The following is a 25964-nucleotide window of genomic DNA, read 5'->3' as shown; positions in this document are numbered from 1 at the left end:
AGGCTTTTTACAAAATCAACACAATCAAAGCAGCAGAAAGGCTGCAAGGGAAAGGCAACCTGTGCCCTGATTGTTCAGAAAGGAAGCAAGGAATGAGGCTATCCTAAGATGAGGTTGCCTGAAGTGGGCTAGTGGAATGCAAGTTCTTGAATTTCTTGTAACAGTGCGTGAACAGAAATTGTACAAAGAGGATTTTGTCATACTCTGTGTTCTTTATGTTTTGTCTACAACAACAGTTTGCATTTATGTCGCACCTTTAACGTAGTAAAACATCTCAAGGCATTTCACAGGAGCGTTATCAAGCAAAATTTGACACCGAGCCACATCATGAGATGCTAGCACAGGTGACCAAAAGCTTGATCAAAGGGGTAGGTTTTAAAGAACGTCTTAAAGGAGGAAAAGTGGAGAGGTTTAGGGAAGGAATTCCAGAGTTTGGGAGAGATCCATCACCTTGGAGTTGACAAATTTCTTGGATCTCTGTTAGTTTTTGAAGGGAGGCTTTTTAAAAAATCAACATGGCCAAAGGAACATAAAGGCTGCGGGGGAAAAGCAACCTGTGTCCAGATTGTTTGGACAGTAAGCAAGGAAAGAGGCTAGGCAGCTGAAGGCATGGCCGTAGTGGTGGAGCGAAGAAAATCGGGGATGCGCAAGAGGCCAGAATTGGAGGAGCGCGGAGATCTCGGAGGGTTGTAGGGCTGGAGACGATTACAGAGGTGGGAGGAGCTGAGGTCATGGAGGGACTTGAAAACAAGGATGAACCATGGATGAAAGCAGTTTTGTACTAAACCAAATGATGCCTCATCTAGTGTTAATTGGGTCTGCCTTTGGAAAAATTGAAGAAGTGCTTGTGATCTTGACTGGATCTCATTGTTAACTCCTGTATCGTGCTCTCACTCCAGCAGAGTTAACTTGTGTTCTTTTCAAAAAAAGAGCAGGCAATCAGAATTGGATGCAGTACACCAGCTGCAGCCCAACCAGGGATTTATAAAGGTTTAGCATAACTTTCTTGTTTTGTATTCTATGCCTCTATTTATAGAGCCGAGGATCCTATATTTTTTTAGAACAGCGTTGTCAACTTGTCCTTCAAAGATTTGTGCATGTGAACCCCCAGGTCTTTGTTCCTGCACCCCCGTTAAAATTGTACTGTTTAATTTATATTGCCGCTCCTCATCCTTCCAAAATGCAAGAGTTTACCTTCAAAATGTTCAATTGATAATGTCTGTTTGTTTTATTCAGGGAACTGCAGAAATTAGTGAACTGGCAGAAGGATGCTCAGCAGATGTACTACACTCCAGAATCAGAGGGGAAATAATGGAGCTAGTCCTAATGAAATATCAAGGCAGGAACTGGAGTGGCCATGTTAAAATTGAAGATGGACTTCCTGAATTTTTCCCAGTGTCCTTCACTGCCGACTCTAAAGATCGCATGAGCATCAATTTGCTTGTCCATGTTAGAAAAATTAGTGGTCGTCTGGTTTTGTCTATTTACAGCCCGTACTGGATCATTAATAAAACCTCGAGAGTCCTGCAGTACCGTGCAGAAGATATACATGTGAAGCATCCCGCTGACTTCCGCGATGTCGTCCTGTTTTCCTTCAAACGGAAAAATATTTTCAGCAAAAATAAGGTGAGTGTAATTCCTTTTGGGTACTTTCAGGTGTCCAGGAAACAATGAGATATTGCATTCATTTGTAGTGAGAGAGCAGTCATCCACAGTTTAAAAAGATAAAATACCGCAATGGGGTGAAAGGAATGACAGATTTTGCTAAGATCAATTAAACATTGTAATTTTTTTGAGGATGCAGCTTCACCTTTTTTCTTCAAGTTTTCTTTCTGTATTTAGAAACAAAATAAACACTAACATACCAGCCTTGGTACAATCTATTACCATTAAACATAGATGCAATTAGTGGAAGACACCATACAGAGCACAAGGGAGTCAGTGTTTTGTAGTTGAACAATGTATTATTGCAGGGTGCAGAATCATCCTTTCTATTCATGTGTGATCTCCATTTTATTTCTGCTGTGAAATAGCCCTGTTGGAGGCTGAGGTAACAGTAATGGATATAACATATGGTTTTGGAATTGCAGCATTGCTGGTCTTGGATAGATGTGCAAGTGCTGTAAATGATGCTATAAGATCAAAGGAGGTATATGTTCATAAGCTTCGGTGGCACCTCCGTGGCACCATGTTGCATGTTCTGGTTCCGCTTGCACCTTCAGCCCCACTAAAGGTCTGTAAGCCATGAAGGTTCTGGCGGTCCTTCAAACTCACTCGATGCTGGCTTTGCCTCCTATTAAGAGGGGAGCAGAATGCTGAAATATACAGGAAGAGGAAAAAAGAAAAGTTGCATTTATATAGCGCCTTTTATGATCTTAGGGTGTCCCAAAACGCTTTATATCTAAGGAAGTACATTTGAAGTGTAATCACAGTTGTAATGTAGGAAAAATATAGCCAAAATGGTAGAGTACAAGTCTGAGGAGGTCACGCTTAAACTGTACATTTCTTTAGTCATTGCACCCTTGAATACCGTTTCTAGCTCTGGTAACCTAGACACATTTGAGATATTCATACCCTGGAGGTCGTGCAGGAATGAGCCAAGAGCAAATCCCGAGCATCAGAGAATTTGAGTTATGAGGAAACACCGGAAAAATGTGGAGCTTCTCAGCGATGAAAAGAAGCAACTGGGAGGGGACCACAGATGCATAAATGGTATAGAAAAAATAAATCTGAAATATTAACTCAAATTAAACCATAACAATTGGGCAAGAGGTACGGTTTCAAGTGAGGGAGAAGAAAATTTAGGAGTATCAAAATTTTTCCTCACGCTGTGATCAAGTGTAATAGACTCAAAAACAAAATACTGCAGATGCTGGAAATCTGAAATAAAAACATAAAATGCTGAAAAAGTTCAGCAAGTGAGGCAGCGTCTGTGGAGAAAGAAACAGAGTTAGCGTTTCAGGTCGATGACCTTTCGTCAGAACTGGAAGATGTGAAAGAGTTTTAAGCCAGGGAAAGAGGGGGAGGGAAGGAAAGAACAAAAGGGAAGTCTGTGATATGGCAGGGATGATTAAATGACAAAAGGGATGATGGTGCAAGGCGAGGAGGGTAATAATGGGACAAGTTAAGAAACAAAAGATGGGTCTAGAGGAGGTGTAAATGTAACAGCAAAACTATTACCCACACCTGCTGTCTTTAAAAAAAAATGTGTGCAGTGGTTATGATCTGAAGTTGTTGAAATCAAGGTTTTAAAGTGCCTAAACGAGTGCTGTTCCTCGAGCTTATGTTGAGCTTCATTGGAATAGTGTGAGAGGCTGAGGACAGAGAGGCTAGAGAGATCAGAGTGGGAGTGGGGAGTTAAAATGGCAAGTGACTGGAAGGTCAGGGTCACGCTTGCGAAGTGTAATAGACTTCTGAGAAGAATAGTCATGACCAAAAGTCAACTAAAGACAGCTCGAAGCTGTGATGGGGCAAAAGGTTCTTTCTTTCAGGATGAGCTAGATCTGTTTTGTGCTCCCTGTGGTATATAGGACGTAGATATCCAATCTCTTTGGCATTCTTACACCTACTTCTGACTTGCCCCATAATAAATGTAGACAGAGATGCTATTGGAAATTTGCCAATCTATGCATCTTATAGATGGCTAGAGTGGCTGATAGTGTGGAATTGTGTACTGTGCTTTATATACTTGGAGCTGCAGAATATAACAGTGTGGCTGCAAAAAACTGTTTAAAAGAATAATTTTATGCTTTTTTTTCTTTATGAAAAAGAAAAACAAAATTTCCACCCCTCCAGTGATGAAAACCGTGTCTTCAAATGATACCAAGATTCCTGCCTATATCCAACTCATCAGAGATCGGGGTGTAGTAGTTTGCAGTCAGAATCCCATATCCCACTGTGTATTGTACTGTGGATCGGTTCACGATTGATAGATAGTACAGGATACAAATGAGGGGTGCTTTCCTAGGGTTAAATGGAGAGGATTTAAGTCAGGCACCACTGGTTAATGGACAGTATGCTAACCCACTACAACACTCTGCATATTTACTTATTTTTGTCATTTATTTGATTTGCCTTGAGGGTTTTGCATTGATGATCCTGAAGTATTGTATTGGAAAATTATACAGTGTTACTTTTTTTTCTTTGCTTACAGATTCAGCTGTGTGTATCCACCAGTGGCTGGTCTAATGGTTTCTCATTAGACACTGTGGGAAGTTATGGATGTGTTAAGTGTCCTGCAAAAAGTATGGGATATTTGGTGAGTTTTCTCAATTGAAGTGCAGTTTGAATGTTTCCAAGGGACAGATACTGAACAGGAGTGCAGTTATAGTCTAAAATTTACAGTGTAAATCCGGAGTCAAGTCTGTGCTAAGTCTCCACCGCTGCAGTGTCTAGCCCAGTAACATAACCATTGCACTTTAAATGGATTAAAAGTGTGGGTGTTTTTGGCTTTTTGCTGAAAACATTTAAAATTTACAGACCTGGTAACACTAATCAAATTCACAACCATCCAGTGTGAACAAGGTGCTGCCAGCTGCACATTGTGCATTTGGCAGTCTTATGTTTTCTCATCTCTGTTGAAGCAATTAGCCGTAACCACAATGTATAAAGAGCATCTACTGCAATAACATCACTTTTCCACTTCACGCCACAACCAAAATACTGTATCGAACAGTTTTGTACTTTGAACCCATTTATATGAAGGAAGGGCTCAGCTTCAACCTAGGCTTTGGGATAACGTTTCAACCCACTGATCAGTGCTTTTTTTAATATATAAAAAAATTAATTCCATTGTATCTGTTTCAATTACCAATATTGTAGTGTATTTGCAGAACTAAAAAATTTTACTGGTACCCTGTGAATGATACTCCATAGAATGTGCTTCTTTAATGCTTTGTAGTTATGTTTTCAGTAACTTTATTCTCAATGTTTTGATTCCTTACTGAATACAACAGGGCACGCTCTCCAAATCATATTTAAGTACTAAAAATATACCAAACAGCCCGATTCTGCAAAATGTCGGAGTCCTGGACCCAGCATTGGGTACTTTTATAACTTTGAGATGTAAGGGATGCATCAGTAGAGATGCAGTGGCAGACATTTGATGAGGTACTTCATAACACTCAGCAAAGATACATTCCAGTGAGAAAGAAAGACTCTAGGGGAAGGACTTACCATCCGTGGCTAACTAAGGAAGCTAAAGATAGTATCAAATTGAAAGAAAAAGCATACAATTCCGTGAAGATTTGTGGTAGGTCAGAAAATTGGACCAAATTTTTAAAAACAGCGAAGAATGACTAAAAGAATAATAAGGAGGAAGAAATTAGCATATGAGAGAAAGCAAGCTAGAAATATAAAAACAGATAGAAGTTTCTACAGGTATTTAAAAAGGAAAAGAGTAAGTAAAATGAGCGTTGGTCCTCTGGAGAGTGAGTCTGGGGAATTAATAATGGAAAATAAGGAAATGGTGGATGAATTGAACAGATATCTTGTGTCCATCTTCACTGTAGAGGGTACAGGGACAAAAATCTGGCAGATGGAGTATAATGTGGGAAAATGTGAACTTGTCCACTTTGGCAGGAGGAATAGAAAAGCAGTATATTATTTAAATGGAGAGAGACTGCAGAACTCTGAGGTACAGAGGAATCTGGGAGTCCTAGTACATGAATCACAAAAAGTTAATATGCAGGTACAGCAAGTGATTAGGAAGGCAAATGGAATGTTGTCATTTATTGCAAGAGGAATGGAATATAAAAGTAGAGATGTTTTGCTACAGTTGTACAGGGCATTGGTGAGACCACATCTAGAATACTGTGTGCAGTTTTGGTCTCCTTATTTAAGAAGGGACATAATTGCTTTGGAGGCGGTTCAGAAGGTTCACTCAACTGATTCCTGGGATGAGGGGGTTATCTTATGAGGAAAGGTTGGACAAGTTGGGCCTGTATACACTGGAGTTTAGAAGAATGAGAGGTGATCTTATTGAAACATATAAGATCCTGAGGGGACTTGAAGGGGTAGATGCTGAGAGGATGTTTCCCCTTGTGAGAGAAACTAAAACTAAGGGCCACAGTTTAAAAATAAGGGGTCTCCCATTTAAGATGGTGATGAGAATTTTTTTCTCTGAGGGTCGTGAGTCTGTGGAACTCCCTTCCACAGAGAGCGGTGGAGGCAGGGTCATTGAATATTTTTAAGGCTGAGTTAGATAGATTCCTGATTAACAAGGGAATCAAAGGTTATAGTAGGTAGACGGGAAAGTAGGGTTGAGGTCGCAATCAGATCAGCCATGATCTTATCAAATGGCAGAGCAGGCTAAAGGGGCCGAATGGCCTCCTCCTGCTCTTAATTCATATGTTCATATGTATGTAGTGGGCTGCCTGTTAGGAGGTTATCTATAGGAACCTCATTCAGCCCCTCAAGCCTATTCTGCCATTTAATTAGACCATGCCTGGTCTGTTCCAGATTTCCACTACCCTTTGTGTGGAAAAAGTGCTTCCTGATTTCACTCCTGAATGATCTCGCTCTAAATGTAAGATTATTTCCCCCTTGTTCTGGATTCCACTGCCAGAGTCAATAGTTTTTCTGTATCTACCCTATCAAATCCCTTAATCATTTTGAAGACCTTGATTAGATCACCTCTCAACCTTCTAAACTCTAAGGAATACAACACAACTTCAGGCTGATCTGACTCCTATGGGTCAGGACACCAGAGCTGCAGACATATGCAGAGTCTACATCCTTTTCACGGTTTTACCCAGCAAAATCTGTATGAACCAAATCACCAACTAAAATAACCATGATTGTCATAAAAACCCAAATGGTTCACTGATGTCCTTCAGGGAAGGGAACCTATCTTCCCTCCCAGGTCTGGCCTATATGTGATTCCACTCCCACACTGCATAGTTGAGTCTTGAGTCTTAATGCCCTCAGAGCAACTCGGGATGGGCAATAAAGGAGGTCTTGCCAGCATCACCCACATCCCCAGAACAAATAAGAACCCTGTTGGGCTTGCTATAACCCTTCTCTGCCTTCCCCTTTTGCCCTTTCTGGAGACTCAGTCGGAGGCCACCTAATAAAGCTTACAGCAAATTTGAAAAAGATCAGTAGCAATATGCGGATGAAGGAAATTGTCACTGCTATTCACCCCATCCCGTGACATAAACAGTCCTTATTTCAAGGCAGTCATATTGACAGATTATTTGGACTGCCCCACACATTTGATCATCTTAATGGCCAAGTAGACAGTCATCTTATCGCTGCTTTGATTGACCAGATTTCTCTTGAGTAAGAAAGGAGCAGATTTAACTCTGGGAAATTTCTTGGAGCCATGAAATACCTAAAGATTGAGGGATTTGGACCCCATTCTGGATACAGGAGATCTTAACAAATTCCTCAAAAAGGAAATGTTGATGCTGACACTGCCCAAATGGGCGGAGAGACTGGCTGAGCACAGTGCACATCAAGGATGCTTGTTTCATGTCCTCTTTCAGCCTTTCCTTGAAATTCCCCTTGAAATTCAGTGCTTTCCTTGAAATTCCCAACTTCTGTTGCAGTTTATCTGTGCCTGCAATGCATGGACTCAGGAGGTCTTCCTGTTAAGAGATTGATTGTTCAGAAGTTCTTACCACTGCCAATGCCGTGAACAACTTGGCACTAGAGGAAATCTCAACTGGATCCTCTGCAGAGGACTTTTGGCGCTAAATTGGGCCATGTAGCGCTCGTTTCGGCGCCACATGGCCTCTCTGACATCCAAGATGGCATCTTGGATGCGCATGCACGTTTCTTGCGTGACGTGTGCCAGGCGCCATCTTGATATAGGAGTTAGCGCAGGCACAGATAACAAACGCTGGAATCATGTAAAGTAGGGAGAAAATGGCTTCAATAAGTATGCAAAGCTGATTTAAAATGATAGACACCATTTTGGGACTTAACCCTCAACTCAATGTATGGACTTAACCCCGACCATCTGAACGTGTCTTAGAGTGCCTGGAGGACCCCCCCCCCCCCCCCCCACCAGCGCTATTTAAAGGGACCATGCAGGCATTTCAGGTTAGTGGCTGGATTATTGCCTCTGGCATTTGTAACTGTTTTTGGAGGTCTCCTAAACTTCAATAATAGGGCGTCGGGACATAGTCTAACATTTAGAGCCGGGACATACAGAACTGAAGTTAGGAAATGCTTCTACACACAAAGGGTGGGAGACATTTGGAATGCTCTTCTGCAGATGGCAGTTGATGCTAGTTCACTTGTGAATGTTAAATCTGAGATTGATAGATTTCTGTGAAAAAAGGGTATTAAGGGATATGGGGCTAAGACATGGAGTTAGGTCACAGGTCCACCATGATCTCATTGAATGGTGGAACAGGCTCGAGGGGCTAAATGGCATGGCCATTTGCTGCTTCTTGAAATGCACCACCTTCTCCTGCAAGAAAGCGGGACGTGTGTCTGGGTGATGTGCCTGTCCTGGTTGAATAACTGCCAGTGTGATGGGCTGTGAGTTGTGGGTGGGCGGTTTGAAACAGTGATAATGTGTAAGGGTGAGAGGAAGCATCTGATTGGAAGAGTTGAGTACTGATGGAAAGAGCTTATTGTTACGTTGGGGATGGGAGGTGTAGTGTGTGGTGTAGTTGGTAGGAGACGCCACTTGACGGTTGACCTCACTCACCTTGCCCGCTCATGTCAAAGCACTGAACTTCTTCCTGCACTGCATCCATGTTCATGATGCTGTGCTCCTGGCATTGACTTCACCCCCTACTGCCTCCCACTGCCTTTTGACTATATGTCTGGAGGGCCTCTTGCCACCACTCCACCACCCCACCCCCACCCCCACCCCCACCCCCGGTGCGGATACAGGATGTCCCTCCTTCTGTCCTCCTCTTGCACCCAAGGTCTCTAGTGCATCAGCAGAGAACATTGTTGCTCGCACTCTCGCAGGCCTGGTGCCAACTCAGATCGGCAGATTGGTGAGGTCTGGTGTGCAGATTGGAGGATGTGGAATTTAGTAGTGCGCAACCTTTATTCAATGTTTTAACATAACTCATCAGTGTGTAAACATAGGGATGGGATCTGCATCTGTGTTTTACGTGTGCGATGTCTGATCTCTGTTCAGACTCCGTGCAGACAGTAGACTGTTATTTTCAACAAATAACAGGTACCAGCTATCTTTGAGATTTCTAAGAAGCATCCTCCCTTTAAGAGATTGAGTTCCCTCTGGTAGTGGAAAGTGCGAATTGAATTGATTCCATGTGCAAGGCCTGGAAAGGAATGCTGATTGCAGGTAAGTGCTCCCTTGGGTCCAAACTTGTGTCCTGCCGGTGCGGGGTAATAGCACATCGCGCTACCACCGCCCAAAACTGACCCTTATCAAATTTTTTCCCCTATAGTGTTTTGGACAACCCTGAATAATCTTCCAGGCCTAAGAGCAGTTAGCAATCCTACAGAAACTGATATCCCCTCGACTGGAGAGCGACTGTATTAAATACACTGTCTTCATGTCCACAGCTTATTGAGCATTCTACACTGCCTTGTGGGCCAATCTTGAGTTCTGTATTGAAAGGTTCTGCAGAGCTGTCTCTTGGGGTATCTATGTACCTGTACCAACACTATTCCTTGATTAAGTAGTTATGGGTGATCTTCATTTTTGGGAATATTGGCTTGTTGTAAAGGGCACTCTCGCTGTCCTGATCGCAGCACTATCTTTTTAATGATACTGGGAATGCTGTGTTAACTACAGTATATCATTGTTTTATAATGGCCCCCTCCACACGCATACTTCAACTACATGTTCCTTGCAGTCCCTTGCTAGGAAATATGTAGGATCTGTTGTGGCTACTTCTTTTCCTTTCCGAAATGTGCTGCTGTTCCTTGGTTGGGTATGGCTTATATACATACTTTGTAGGCGCATGAGTAATTATGCAGATAGTATTCCAACTTCATGATGTCACTGAATTCAAAGAAATTTTTAAAAGCCTGTCATCTGGCAAGATAGCTGTTGAATAGGGTAAGCTGCTTCTTGGGAAACCTATAGACATGTAAAGGATGCCTTTATTTAAAAAATGAAGATATAATAATGTAGCTAACGTTTACTGCAACTACTGTTGATAACTGATCCTTTTTTTTAATCACAGGTTGGAGTAACCATTAAGATGAGCAGTTTCAACATGACTAAAGTTGTTACCTTAACTCCATTCTACACACTGGTCAATAAGTCTTCCTATGAGCTGGAGGTTGGAGAAGAACAGCCCAGTGGCCTGTTAGAAAGTTGGAGATGGATTTATATTACAGCAGCAGAGGTACAATATAGGGTTTCAGATTTGGAATATGTTTGTGAAGATACTTCATTCTCCCCTGTGGGTTTATCATCAGAAGTGCACCAGAATTTATCACATTTTCAATGCACCCACATTTGGATCCCAGAAACAATTTACACTATACCTCCGGGCTGGTTCCTTTAACTGTTGATACAATCTGCTACCTATTCCAACAATAAAATGTGACTATAGTAAAATAGATACATAAAGCCTAGGATACTGTTCTGTATGGTTCAGCATTTGTCAGAGCCAAAACAGAGAATCTCCTTATTGCCAATATCTTCACTCTGTCCTCAGCCTTATACTTCCCTGTGGAATCCTCCCCAGATATTTGACAATTCCTCCAAAGATTTATCTTCACTGGATTCTGAGTCTGCTTCATTTGGTGATTTTTCTGATTCCAGCCTTTCTGAACCCCAAGCACTGTCCATCCACTCATTTCTTAGTGATGGTGGTCTTTCTCATGCTGCCGTAGCAGTTATCTCAATCCTCCTACCATGCCCAAGAAACATCCCCCTCCCCGCACCATCAGTCCAACTATAAATGTGACTGTGATGCTCCTTCCACTCCTCTTCGTAGGAAAACAATCTCACTTAATTTTCTCCATTTAACCGACACTGAGCAAAGCAACAGCCCCTTCATATATCTGCAAGCTCATACAGACCTCTCCACGAGAGCGACATTCAATGTCATAAATATCGGGACAGGAAGCTTACGCCAAGTGCTGCATCTGATTTAATGACCGTGACCCCGGTTAAGGTGCACGTCTATTCAAAGATGTTTGTTTACTGCTGGAGAACCTTAGTGTCATTACCTTATGTGCAGGACCGATTCTTGTAACTGGCTGCGTGCCACTATCGCTAAACTCATGTCTCAAATTAAAAAGTAAGTTCAAAATCATTTTGTGCTTGTTATTTATTTTCAGGTATCAATTCTGTGGATTATGGGAGGGGTTAGGGTAGTGTAATTACATGGATGTGTGTACTTAGATATATGGGGAAATGTCATTTAAATGAGGTTTATTAGCAATATTTCTATCCTTTGGGTTGGGTATTTGTGTAGTTTTTCCAGCGAGCTGGTACACTTTTAAGTGTGTAACAGTTAGGGAACAATGCATTTTAACAGTGTGGCTCAAAGACTCACTATGAAGGTTCATTTTTTTTTCCATGGGAGGTGAGTGTTACGTTGATACAAAAATTTAGTAAATTCAGACAAGAGTAGTTGCAGATAGTGGTGTTTAAATATTTCTGCTGCTTTTGATTAGAGAAAATTATTTTTGGCTGTGTTGTACATGGAATAAATTCTGTTGCATGGGATACCAAAATTGGTGTTTTGGGATTTGTATCCATTACATAATCAGTTCCTCGTGTTTAGCGGTCGTAAGAGCCCACCATTAACATTTCTGTAATTTTATTTCAGTGTCTTCCTTTCTGGCCTGAAACATCATCGAACAAGCTTTGTGTCAGAGTGGTTGGCTCTGAACTGTCATCAAAATCTCTCTTCTATAACAAGCAAGACAGTGGGACACTGTTGAGCCTTGAGCATGTGGTAGGTTAATGTGTTTTATGTTTTGTTTATATTCTCGATGATAGCAGAAGTTGCATCTCAATGATTTGGAATCAAATATGCAGATACGTTCTAATATCGCCTGTCCTGCTGTGGGGAGCTGCCAAGTGGAAGTTCAGTACCTCCTCACGGGGACACAAAAAATGAAACGTTTTTAGGAAGAAGAAAGGGTCATTCGGCCCAACAGGCCCATCCATTTTTCACTGATCAAGCCACCTATCTGCTGCCTTGTCTTATTTTTCCACCCTGCTTTCTCCAGAAACACATCAAATTGCCTCTTAGACATATTTGTACAATCTGCTTTTAAGGTGTATCCAGTCTATTACCCAAAGAAAACAAGCCAATTTCCTTAACCTATCTTTTTAACTTGGTGAGATGAGGAGAGACCGCAGTATTGTGTCTCCAGACTCTGCCGGGACTTGTTCAGCTGATGTCAGTTGTGAGCCCAAGGCAGAAAACTCGTTAATTATTTTACTATAAATATTACTGGTGCTGTAGTTCATTACTCTATCAGATTACTGTACTGACCTAAGGTACATGTACAACACCAAGTATATAATAGTGGGATGATCTATTTTGTCTGATTTTTATAGCGTGCAAACTGTGTAAATGGTAGTCAAAAAATATCTGAAACTATTTTTGTCTGTGCTTTATTGAAAGGGGCAGATGCATAGATCATTTAGATGGTCCTTCATCCGAATGATATGTGGGGAAAAGTTTATTGGCCAGGTGGCTGCTTGCCCTGTGGCCCTTCCACTGCATGTGGAAGCTGTAATTCCTACACAGTGAACACTTCAGGGGTGTAAGGAGATTTTCCAGCTACCACAGCTCCTCACTCCAAGTTTAATGCGTGGGGCAGTAAAATCCAGACAGGTGCAAGGCTTCCCTGGGTTTGTGGCATAGAAAGCTGGGGAGAGGGAGAGGGAGGAGAAGGAACAGGAAGCAAGGAGGTAGGTTGGAAATGTGGCTGCGGCTGAAAGGGAGGCACTCCTGCTCCTCCTGGCCCACTGAGAAAGGCACTCCACTTGTGGAGCCAGCAGCTCCCACCTCCCTTTCATCAACCCCTGGGAAACCCATGCAGCAACAATAAATTTAAAATTGGGCTTCCAATTGCACTGTGGGAGCCCAATTTAAATATGTGAACGAAGCATCTCTGCTCTCCCTGGCCCCTGAACATCCATAATGGATCATTACCTTATGGAGTAAATAAGCCTGAACACCTCTTTCTTTATGGAAGAATGATGTGATTGTACTGTTTTTTTTCAAATTTAAGCTGTGGCGATGTGCATAACAAACATTTTTCCGGGACATTCAGATGCCCTGATAGCCACCATCATAAAAAGGCAACAGGCATTTGCACAGTGGATTGGGGTCACGTTCCCCGTTTTTAACTCTTTTTAAACCACCCCCACCCCTGACCCTCTATCCTCTCCCACCTGTTGGGTGGGGGGAGAGGGGTTAATATCGAGGCCATGGTCTCTATGCCTGTGCCAGAACCATCAGAGACCAAAGTAACTCGAGACTCTCGCACCATGACTGAAGGGCCTGATTCTCTTGCAAAAAGGTAGAATAGTCACCCAAAACGCACTCAGTGCAGACTGGACTTATACTAGTGGTAATTTCCAAGCACCAAAGGAAATGTCATATGAGCTTGCGATCAGTGAATGTTTGAGTGGCAGAAAATATACGCCAGCTTAGAAATAAGTTCATTTGAAAATGTGCCGAATTTTGTAGTAATGTTTGTTTATGTACATCATCACAGCTTAAATTTGAAAAAAAACAGAATATTAACATCATTCTTCCATAAAGAGAGGTTCAGGCTTATTTAGTCCATCAGATTATGATCCATTATGGATGTTCAGGGGCTCGGGAGAGCAGAGGGACTGGCAACAATAGACAGCAGGGAATTGGAGGCAGATGTGGTGCTGGACATTATCTAATGTGTCCAGCATATAACCCTAAAATGAACATATTCTCTAACCATTTCTTGTATTACTTTAGCAGATTAGTGCTACAGCTGCAGAGATTGACTTACATGTTGCCCAGCTATATTCTGACAACAGTTGAGTAATTGAGCCGCACAGAAGTGCGAACGAAACTCCTGATATACAACTAAGCAGAATTATTGGACCTAATTAAATGTAATCAAAATTGCTAATAATAGTTGGCAAGTGAAGGGAATGAAAATTGGGAAAGATGTCACTTGCATCACACGCACACATCTCTCTGCATCACACCGATGCAAAATGGATAGGGAAGCATTATTTTTCATTGTCATCTTTTAAATATGGTCAAGTTCCCTTCAATAATCTTTCTGCAGCAACCAATGTTGGACACAAGGAAACTACAAATTCATTGCTGATATTGTTTTGCAGTTAAATGTTTCAGAATCCAATAATTAACAGAAATAATAGTTATTCCAATAGATCTGATGTGTTTTTTTGTTTTGGCAGTGTGGTGGAGTTATAGTGGATGTGAATGTTGCAGACCATGCCACAGTGATCACTTTTACAGACTACTATGATGGTTCTGCACCTGCCCTAATCATCAATCATACAACTGCAGTGAAGTTTCGCTTCAAGCAAAGGTATGTGAAATCTGCCTCGCAGCTGTTCAGTTGAATCAATTTGTGCACCGCAAATCCCACAACAGCAATGCAATGAACATAAGAACATAAGAAATAGGAGCAGGAGTAGGCCAATTGGCCCCTCGAGCCTGCTCTGCCATTCAATAAGATCATATCTGATCTGATCTGATCCTAACCTCAAATCTAAATTCATGTCCAATTTCCTGCCCGCTCCCCGTAACCCCTAATTCCCTTTACTTCTAGAAAACTGTCCAGTTCATTTGTTGGTGGTGGAGTTTGAGGGAATAATCTTGGCGGGGTGGGGGGAGGGGGGGCATTTGAAGAACTCCCTGTTCATTTAATATTGCCATGGAATCTTTTACATCCACCTATTGACTCAAGAGAATCTGGGGTGCCGTCGAGGGGATTTAGTGCCCACCTGAATGGGCAGACAACTTTGGTTTAATGTCTCATTCGAAGCACAGTATTTTTGACAATGTGGTACTCCCCAGTACTGCATTACAATATCAAACTATGATGTGGAGATGCCGGTGATGGACTGGGGTGGACAAATGTAAGGAGTCGCACAACACCAGGTTATAGTCCAACAGCTTTATTTGAAATCACAAGCTTTCGGAGCAAAGGAGCAAAGCTCCGAAAGCTTGTGATTTCAAATAAAGCTGTTGGACTCTCACCTGGTGTTGTGCGACTCCTTACAATATCAAACTAGGTTGTGCTCAAGTTCTGGAGTGGGACTTCAACACCAACTGAGCCACGGTGCATTTAAAATGGAAGGAAAATACTTTCTATTCAAAGTAAATCAAAGTATAGATCTCACATAATCCAAAACTATCTATATATAACCTTGTGTGTTATTTATATGAGTGTAGTGGTAGTCATATAAGAACATAAGAAATAGGAGCAGGAGTAGGACATGCGGCCCCACGAGCCTGCTCCACCATTCAATAAAATCATGGCTGATCTTCGACCTCATGTCCACTTTCCCGCCCGATCCCCATATCCCTTGATTCCACTAGACCCCAAAACTCTATCTCAGCTTTGAATATACTCAACAACTGAGCATCCACAGTCCTTTGGAGTAGAGAATTCCATAGATTCACAACCCTCTGAAGAAATTCCTCCTCATCTCCGAACTAAATGGCCGACCCCTTATCCTAAGACTATGCCCCCTAGTTCTAGAACTATAGGTAGTGCTGCACAGTCGGAGGCCTCGTCGATCAGACGAGACTTTAAATCAAGGCCCTGGCTGTCGCCTCTGGTAGACCTAAGATCCCATGGCACTGTTCAAAGAAGAGCATGAAGTTCTCCTGGTATCCTGGCCAAAATTTAGCCCTCCATCAACTTTTACCTTATTGTTGTTTGGGGGGTTGTGCTGTCTCAAATTGACTGCCACATTTCACTATGTTACAACAGTGTTTATGCTTCAAAAATACTTCATTAATACTTCATTGGCTGTAAAGTGCTTTGGGATGTCCTGAGGTCATGCTATATAAATTAGTTCTTTTTTTCCTTTCCTTTCTGCGCTGTAGCCTGAAACTGACCAGATTTCAATTTACAAAATTCCCTTTTGATTGGCCTGTATTTAGCAGCATCATACTTTGTGCACTACATGATATAGCACTCCTTACAAAATGGTGCATCATCTGACTCACTGTGAACAGTGGCTCTAGGCATCTACTGTTAATATTAAAAATGATGTATGGCATGCGCATTTTCTGTCCTGCTGACATCATACTTATTGTGTCATAATCTGATAGCACAAATTTTCATTGGCTCAAATTTGAGAATCCGAAAGCAGCAACACTCAGACTCTACAATTTTGATCAGTGACAAATGTAGTAATTTTAAAAATATACAAAAAAAATCAAGTAACTTTTTTTCTAAACCATTTCACCTGCATGAAATCTCTGAACCAATCGCTAAAATGGCTAGTTCAAAAACGTTTTACCACCATTTTTCTTTTTCTACAAATTCAAATATTCATGTTCAAAATAAGATTTCTCGCATAAAAACCCCTTGAAAATTATTTATTTCACAAGAACATAATTTAACTTGGCTTCTAATTATATTTTTCTGTGTCTTAGTACCTTATTAAGGTTACATGGAGGCCTCAAATTGATTCAGAGGCCTGAACAAAAGTTGATATTTTCCCCAGAGCTATCAGTCTGAGAGCTGAAGGGAATTGGGAACTGCACTTGTGCCTGAAATTCTCAGGATGCAGCAGTTTGCGTTTGGGCAGAATTTCCTAGCATTCATCAATGTGATTCTCTCACCTCATACAGTGTCGTGATTTCTGAGTGTGTTTATTTTTTTCAAATGATTTGAAAACAAGCAAAGAATTTTAAAACTTTTTTTCCAGTAAAGTTTCACATTTAACATATTATCAAGCGTTTATTTTTTGCTGGAGATAGAGAGATAAAGACAACACAACAACTTGCATTTATATAGCGCCTTGAACATTGAAAAACGTCCCAAGGTAGTTCAAAGGAGCGTAATCAGTCAAAAATCAATGCAGAGCCAAAGGAGGAGATAATAGGAGGGGGAACCAAAAGCTTGGATAAAGAGGTAGGTCTTAAGGACAGTCTTAAAGGAGGAGAGGGTCGTGGAGAGGCAGAGAGGGTATTTACGGTACCAATTCTTTTTGCTGAATGGAAGCATCCTTGCCTCTGAGTCAAAAAGTTGTGGGTTGAATCCTCACTCCACTTAAGTACACAATCTCGGTTGGTACTTGAGTGAACACTGAGGGAGTGCTGCATTGTCGGAGGGGTGTCTTTTGGATGACACATAAACCGAGGCTCCATCTGTTCAGGTGCAGATAGGATCCCGTGGAACTATTCTCAGAAGAACAGGAAGTTGTCCCAGTGTCCCAGCCAACGTTCCTCTCTCAACCAACACCACCAAAACAAATAAATTGTCACTTACTTTGAATGCTGTTTGTGGGACCTTTGTGTGTTCAATCGGCTGTTGGCTTTTGCTACAAATAACAGTGACTATAATTCATCAACTGTGAAGTGCTTTGAAACATCCTGAGGACATGCAAATCACTATATAAATACAAGTTGTTTCCTTTATACTGAGAATTCAAAAACAAATCACTGTTTATAGAAAGTTAATTTAGTTTTAACACTGCAGATGTTGAGATGTGTTTCCTCATTGGCACTTCCCCCCCCCCCCCCCCCCCCCAAAACCGTGGTCAGCTCCCATTTCGGGTAGGTGAGTCGGTTTGTACATGACCTTGAGGTTACCTCTAGTGGCATTTGCCGAGGGCTTGCAATAGGTCACGCGCCTGATATTCTGACTAGGGACTGGTGCACTGTGCAAGGGCACCGAATATGATAAGTGACCTGCACTCTACACCTGTGCTATATGTACACAATAACATGTTGCAAAATAGTTACATTATGGGGTTGAAATGACAGCAGTATGCTGTATGAAACCGGAGATGCACCTCAGCCTTGCTGCATATTGCGGGTATGTGGAACTTTATAATTGTGACAGAATTTAAGATTTTATTACCATTTTGCATAACTATTAGTGATTTGAAAATGACAGGATTCTTTGTGCATCTTCTGATTCATTTAGCTAAATAATGCTGGGAAATATTCCAGTTTCTCTGTATTGTACACTGAAGCTTCTAGTTTCTATTTCATAAACAAATCAATTGTAACAGCAAAGCTGTATACAGAAGTTAGTTTCTGTTAATGTATTTCCATTCCAGTACAGGGATAATTTGACTGCTAAATGAAATGTCATGTTCACCAGTAGTTTATGGTTCTTTTAACTGCCCATTGATCCATTTTTGCCCTACAGTGGAGTGCAGGACGAGTTGATACTTGACCCAGGAGAGGCTCGATTGTTTGCATGGGCTGACCCTGCTGGTATCAGGAAACTTAACTGGGGCTGTGCATGGAAAACAGAAGAACTTGACCTGTTAAAGGTATGTAGGTGTTTACCTGTAAAATGAAATCTTAAGAAAGAAAAGGCTCCCCGTGATGAGCTCAGAGATTATCCAGTGAGTAGTTGAACATTAGACCACATCGAGGTGCTGCAGCACTGTTTTTGCAGTTGACCTGAACAGGTAGGCCCTATCTCATCTGCCAGGTCTGCCCCTCCTTGCTCTGGAGGACAGATGTTCCAGGTAGCTTTTGCTTCTAACTAACTGATTTAGCCCATTTGCCAAGGAAGTGTTTTGTGGTAGGTCCACCAATGTGTACAAGCAGCTATTTGGAGCCACAGGTGAAAGCGAGATATTCATTTGAGACCAGTATGTGAGAGCCATACGTGAGCAGTGTGCCTGTTGATAACTCGCAGTTGCTGATACTGAGAGTTCAGCGATATTGGAGGAATTAAAGGGCTAGATTTGTGGCCAAAATTAGAACTTTGACTTCATGGACATGAACGTAAGCCTGCCTGGAGAACACTCGTCGAATCATTGCATTTGTACCATTACATTGACACAGATTTGGTGGATATGCCTGATTGAACCTGTCTGGATTACTAGTCTAATAACATAACTGCTGTAGTGTAGCAGTTATGTTACTGGATTAATAATCCAGAGGTTGTGTGTTCAAATCCCAGCATGGTTTTAAAAAAATATATATAATTCAAAAACTGTTAACAGTAAAAGTTTGTCATAAAAACCCAACTGGTTCACTAATGTTTCTTAGGAAACTTTCTGCCTTTACCTGGTCTGGCATTTTTGTGACTCCAGTCCCACACCAATGTGGTTGACTATCTGAAGTGACCTATGTATCTAACCACTACACTGGAGTGGCTCGAGAAGAAGGCCCACTACCAACGAGGGATGGGCAATAAATACTGGCCTTGCCTTATCCTGAGAATGAATAAAATAAAATTAAAATTCAGGGTTCAGGTGATTTTCATGAGCCCGACGTTCTCGCAGTGCAGAAATACCCCTTGGGAAGGGCTTGCACCCACAAATGGGGGAGGAACCCAAACACTGTGGTTCAGGTACCATTGAATTTAAATTCTTGCACCTGCTGCAGGTGCAAGGGCTCTGCCTACATTCAAGGAAGACCATGGCAGTAACTTTGTAGAGCAAAGGAGCAGAGACTGGATGCACCTTTTCCTTCTGCTCCTCACCCTGGAAATAAGTGTACTCTGGCGTAAAGCAGTGTAAAGTTGGCCCCAATGAGTTTCTATGTGGACCACAACTTCAAACACCACAAAAAAACAAAATTAAGAACTTTTCTGAGGCAGTCCACTTCAGGCTATCTCATAGAATAACTACATTTTACAGGATCAGTTTGGACAGTTTCTTTGGGAGCAGAATAATCAGATTCACTGGGTATCTTTCCTCGACGGGAGACAGCGCGTGCTGCTGTTCACTGAAGATGTGGCCGTTGTTTCTAAAGCTCGGCAGGCTGAGGACCTGAAGCAGTTTGACAAGGGAATTACAGTTTCACTTCACAGCCTTGGACTATCGCTCATTAACAATGAAAGCAAACAGGAAATTGCTTACATAGGAATTACCAGGTAAGCTTTGTTTTTCTTCTTGTACAAGAGTGGTTTATGCAAATGACTATAAGCAGACCTGAGTAATGGGTCAGAAACTATGATCTTGAGCTGTTAATTTCAAGTTGCTTTTTGGCTTGAAAAAATTTGACTCATCCAGTAATTTGAATTAAGCAATTTAAATAAAACAGTGCAGGAGGTGCTTTACGCTCAGAAAAATAAGAGTATAATTTTAAATTGCTTAATTTGCATTAATAGGAGTAGACTACAGTAGAAGTAATTAAATACTGTACTGATAGTAATAGGAGCCATTATAATTCATAATTTGCTACAATAAAGAGAATCCACCCCTCAACTGTTGTAAAAGCAGCCAAACAAATATGCCCAATTTCAGCCTAATTACCCTGAGGCCCCCAATCTTTCAGTAGAGCAGCAACTTTACCATTACTTATTGGTGTCAGGTTGGCTCTGTTGGTAACACTAACACCTCTGAGTCACAAGATTCTGGCTTCACAGGATTAGAGGATAATCATGGATGAGAAGACCATTCAGTGCATCTTGATTTATCCAACCAGAAAGACCCATTGCAGAATCCAGTTATTTCTTAAATGATTCCACGGCTTTTCCTTCACTACTCTATCTGGAAGTATTGCTAACTTTCTGCTGTCACTCCTAAATTTGCCTTTTTAATAGCTTGAATCTGTGTCCCCTTGTCCTGCTCTCTCAATTTGGTTTAAAATAGTTTTCTAGATTTACCTGTTCCATTCCACTAACTTAAACACATGGGCTGAAAAGCCCACGGGGTAGAAACTAGTCTCGGGCGGGATCGCATCAGCCACCCGTAATGCACCTCCGCCACTCCCCAATACCCCGCTCCACTGACTTCAGTTTGTATCTGCAAGTTTTTCCAGTATTCAGTTACAGCTCAAATCTTTGACACTGGGGATCAGCCTCTCGGCTCTTGTCTACACTGCCACCAGTACTTAAATGTCCCCTTGTGTATCTTTGTCCAGGTATGGACACAGAACTCTGGTGTGGTCTGACCAGAATAGAATAGAGTAGAGTTTGGGCATGACTTCCTCTGACTTGTACTGTACTGTTTCAGCTACATGGTTCAACATTCTGTTGGCTTTGTTGGTTGTTGCTGTGCATCAGTTGGAGGTTTTGAGCATTGAGTGTACTAAGACTTTGAGGTCTCTCTCAATTTCATCCTGTCTCTTTTAACACCATTCATGGGGTACATTTGTCCTTATGTGCAGTAATTCACATTTGTCTAAGTTAAATTTCATATGCTATTGTTTGGACCACTCAGGTATTTTGTTTAACTCATTCTACAATCTCTGAGATGGGTCTTTCAGTTCCGCTGGCCCTCTTAGTTTGGTATTTTCTGCAAATTCCACCACTTTGCATTGAGTTTCCAAATCCAAGTCCTTGATATAAATTAGAAACACAAGTGTTCCTAGCACCGAGGCCTGGGGCACCCTACTCAATACTCCATCGATCCTGAGATAACTTCTCTAACAAGTATCTGTTGCTTTCTACATTTCTGCCAAGTTCTTACCCATTTTCAAGATTTGCCCTGGATTCCTACAACTTTCAGTTTAACTACTAAAGTGTGGAACTTTACCAAATATCTTCTGGAATCCTAGCTACACCACACGCTTCCCACAATCTACTTGGTTTTGACTTTTTCAAAGAAGTCAAAGGGGTTGGTCAGGCCAGATCTTCCCCCTCCTGAATCGTTGGTCTTTACTAGATTATCATAGTACCTATAATCCTCACATTTGGTCTTGATAATTCATTCCAGTCCACAGTTGCCTGTGTCTTTTTTGTCTCCCTTTTTGAATATGGGCACCACATTAGCCTGTTTCCATTCTATTAGTGCCTCCTCAGTGCCCAGTGATTCCCCTCTAATGTTTGTTAGCACTGCACAAAACTCCTCCCTAGTCTGTCGGCACTGTGGAATAACTACCCTGGGGAGTTATTTATTAGTAACCATTTTAACCTGTTAGACTTCCAACTCATTTAGATCATTGTTAATTTTACTTATATTACTCTTTTTGGGGAGGGCTTGTTGCCCCTGTGAACTTGGAGCAACTCATCCCGAATATTTACTATCTTGTGATCATCTTCTGTTTCAAGCCAGTTTGCATCTTTTATCGTTCTCACCTCTTTGCCCTCTTACTGTAGAAATCCTGAAGGAATGTCTTACTGTTACATTTTGCCTCTGCTGCTGCTATTTTTTCTAATTCAAGGCCCAATTCATAACTTGTGCACACAATCTAGGCTGGCACTCCAGTACAGTACTGAAAGAATGATGCATTATCAGGGGTGCCGTCTTTCAGATGAGATGCTAATTTACCGCACTTGCTGTTTGTGGGACGTTGCTATACTGACTATACTTCAAATCAATAACTCATTGACTGTAAAGCACGTTTGGACATCCTGTGGAATGGTAAAATGCAAAATAAATGCAAGTTCTTTCTTTAAGTTGCTCTTCTGCAGGTGTTCAAAGTGTAGAGAGGGCAGGGAATGTTTCAGGAGGCAGAAACAAAATAATGAGATTAAAAATTGTGCATGTGCTAGTACTGTACTTGCTACCATTTTCCCATTTAAGTAGATGCTAAAACCAATTGGACTGTATTCTAATCCACGGGTGCCTTACTTCGTGACACTTGTGTTTGATGTTGTAGGATGGAATTATTTGAAATTCACAATCACAACTTTCATTTTTGCCATGGTCCTTACCTGATAGCAGGGTAAGATCTATACAGGCCAGCAGTCTGGGAACTGCTGTGCTGGTTTACTGAGTGTTCAGTCTGCCCATAGCTGGGAAAAAAAAAGGCAGCAGCTTTTTATATTGCCTCTGCAGAGAAGGCAACCACCTCTTAAGGCTAGCACTTCTGAAGGCAGGAGTGTAACCTCATTACATTACAGCTGGAGTCATTGGTGCGGGTGCAATATAAATGCAGTATAAAATGTACTCAATCTTCTAGCTTAGAGACCAAGTAAATTCTGCCCCACTTGATGTGACACTTGCTGGGCATGGGACTCGAGTGAAGAAAATACCTGAGGACACCTGTGTTTTCCAAACTTTTAATTCTGTTCATTTATATTTGAGTGACGAAGAGAATGTTGCATCATGTTGTTGAACTGCACGTCATTCTTCTCTTACTTTTGCTTGGTCTTGTGTGCAACATAGAAAAAATATTTTTGATAACGCTGTATTTTATTTCATGAATTGTATATTGTATATAAAGGCACAATCTTTGAAGCACAGTACCCACTTATTAAGTTGCAGCTCAACGAAACTGGTTAAATCGATGTCGCTCAGATGGTCCACAAGCAGGTTAGCATTGATCCTTGCATGTGGGAATGAGTTCACATCATTTCTGACACTGAGCTGCCAGTTACAAATAGTGCACATGTATCTTGGGCCCCTATGCTAGCAGCTATGCTAGGGGCACGTTAATTTACATTGCACACTGAAGTGTTCTTTCATTTGATGGGGAGAGTCACAGGCATATGCACTTCCTTTGGGCAAACAACAGTGCGTATCGGTTCATGGTAATCCTTTCACCTGTGCGCATTTGTATTGCCTTGTCTGTGCATGCAGGAGAATGGGAAGGGACGAGCTAAGTGAAGACGGGAAGGCCACTGGCTGGACATGTATGTTTTCTTGGTAAACTTAGGACCGTCCATATCAAAAATAAGGTTATATGAATGATCTACAATTGAGGCATGCTTTCCTATTTTGGATGTACCATGTATACTCGTGTATAAGATGAGAAATGTATGTCTCTTTTTGGGACTAAAAGCATGGGAGGGGTAATATCTATCCTGTAGAGTGTCTCGAGACAACCCAGCAGGACAGACACTGAGAGATGATTTAATATCAGCAGGAGCCAGAACTGAAGTCGAGAGTGAGAGTGTTGCTATTTAAATGTTGCAGTGCTAGGGGAGTGGAGTGAAGCAACTGACTGCAACAGCTGATAGAAATGTGCTGATTTTAAGCATGAAAGAACGGAGAGAAAATGTATTTGTGGTTTCCAGCCAACGTTGAGAGGTTTGGTGGGTAGAAGTTTTGTAATGTTGACTGTTGTCTTATACATGGGTGATGGATTTGTTCTGTGGAACTTTGGGCGTCACCTTCTACATGAGTATATATGATATATGCATGTTGCTGCATTTTGGATGTGCATTATCTGAGAAAATATTTGTTTTAAAGTTTAAAAATTAGTATGTTTAAATCGTATCTATGTGCCAGCCTTCAATCTACTTTTTAATGAATATCAACTTATTAATATTTTCCTTTTCAATGTTCACTGATTTTTTTTTCTTAATTATTTTTCCTCCTCTAATTGCAGCAATCTCCTTTATTTCTTTTGCCTCCCTCTGGTAAAACATTTTAAAGTATTGAATTGTCAAGAATAACGATACAGAGCCTCTCTCCGCACTGTTTAAACTCAATAATTTAAATATTGAAAGCAGGGTTTGAGTCAGTGTCATCAAAGCAAATTGATTACAGAAGCCTCAGTATATCAGAGATTCCACAAGATTTTTAACATGAGAGATGTAGAATCTATTCCCATCTTCTCATGGATGCAGTTGCTCTTATTTTGCTTTTTAATGGATCTACTCCAATATAAGTGCTTAATTCTGCACGGTAACGACTGTGATAAAAAGTTAGAGTGCCTGTTTTGCAACTGATTTTTAAATCAGATGAGATAACTCAAAGTAAAAGCAAAATACTGCAGATGCTGGAAATCAGAAATAAAAACAAAGTGCTGGAAACACTCAGCAGGTCAGGCAGCATCTGTGGAGAGAGAAACAGTTAACGTTTCAGCTAAATGACCTTTCATCAGAACTGGAAGAAATTAAAGATTTAACAGTTTTAAGCAAATTCAGAGCCAAGGAAAAGGTGTGGGGGGGTGGTGGGGAAGGAAAGAACAAAAAGGAAGGTTTGTGATGGGGTGGAGGGCAGGAGTGATTAAATGACAAAAGGGATGATGGCGGAACGCAAAAGGGACAAGTAAAGAAATAAAAGATGGGTCCAGAGGAGGTGCAAATGGTTACAGCAGATGAGCAGAGGTGGGAGAGTTATGGAAAATCTAGCAAAGAGGAGAAGGCTCCTGTGGCCTAGGAATGTATCGGAGAAAGGTGGGTAGACCCCAGGGGTGTGGACCACCCCGCCGGCTGTGTCCCAATAGGGGATCCCCATCCCAAGCACCAGCCCACACTTCCTACACTCCCAATGGCTCTGGTTCAGCCGTCCTCCATTACCAGCACCTGCTGTCTGAGATAATGGGAGCAGTGGTTAAGATCTAAATGCCTGTCAGGTTAAATAGCTCAAAATGCCTGTTACCTTCAATTGTTCACTTTCTAGAAGAATGTAAATGGAAGTTAGATCCAAATCGTTCACTCCCTGTTGGGAGCCATGCTTGTAGGTGGTGGAGAATCAGGACTACAATGTTGTAGCCCAATCTCTGACTTGCAGTCCTTTTGAGTGTGGTTTCCCCACAGGGTGCACAGGATTTACCCCTCAGCGTCCAATAGCTGAGCAATGCATGGAGCGTTTGCATAGTTTGATGAATCAGCAATTCAAAGTGCCAGTGAGCGTTACTCGGGTATTCCACCGCACTGCGCAGTAACACTCAGAGGGCTGTGAGATTGCCACTTTTTGTATATTGATCATTTGTGGAACTGTAACGTTGTGTAATTTGTATCCGCTCAGAACTGCCAATGTAGGCGAGTTGTTGGTGATGACTGTTAATGGTAACAGTGACAGAATTGAATATATATTTGAAGATATAGGAAGTATTTTATTTTTAGCTTGCCAGATATCAAAATCGGTGACTCTTTAAATTTGTTTTTCACTTTTACTCAATTTTCTTCTGGTTTTCCCTCCTCAAGGGAATTCCTTGCTGGGCTGCATTTGGCCTCAGTGCCCCTATGTTAGTGAAGGAAAATCAGCTAGGGTTGCAAGCCTTAATCTCTGTCCAACAACGCCTCTTAGAAGTGAGTGCATT

General features: G+C 41.5%; 1 protein-coding gene and 1 long non-coding RNA gene across 3 annotated transcripts in view; one reads left to right on the top strand and one right to left on the bottom strand.

Annotated features, from left to right (window-relative positions):
• LOC137304659 (uncharacterized) overlaps positions 1–17429 on the bottom strand; it is a 41518-nt gene extending 24089 nt beyond the window's left edge. The window contains exon 1 of the long non-coding RNA XR_010958603.1: positions 17383–17429. This is a non-coding gene — a long non-coding RNA (uncharacterized lncRNA). The remainder of the gene's footprint in view (positions 1–17382) is intronic.
• Positions 1–25964, top strand: part of vps13c (vacuolar protein sorting 13 homolog C) — a 294638-nt gene that overhangs the window by 210472 nt on the left and 58202 nt on the right. For both annotated transcript variants that reach the window (XM_067973304.1, XM_067973303.1), the window contains exons 59-65: positions 1237–1626; positions 4154–4258; positions 10125–10289; positions 11727–11855; positions 14327–14460; positions 18271–18397; positions 19721–19956. In XM_067973304.1, coding sequence (XP_067829405.1) covers positions 1237–1626; positions 4154–4258; positions 10125–10289; positions 11727–11855; positions 14327–14460; positions 18271–18397; positions 19721–19956 — 1286 coding nt within the window. The remainder of the gene's footprint in view (positions 1–1236; positions 1627–4153; positions 4259–10124; positions 10290–11726; positions 11856–14326; positions 14461–18270; positions 18398–19720; positions 19957–25964) is intronic.

Source organism: Heptranchias perlo, chromosome 38 (assembly GCF_035084215.1).
Source record: "Heptranchias perlo isolate sHepPer1 chromosome 38, sHepPer1.hap1, whole genome shotgun sequence".
NCBI lineage: Eukaryota > Metazoa > Chordata > Chondrichthyes > Hexanchiformes > Hexanchidae > Heptranchias > Heptranchias perlo.
This window is presented reverse-complemented; position numbering and strand designations above follow the sequence as displayed.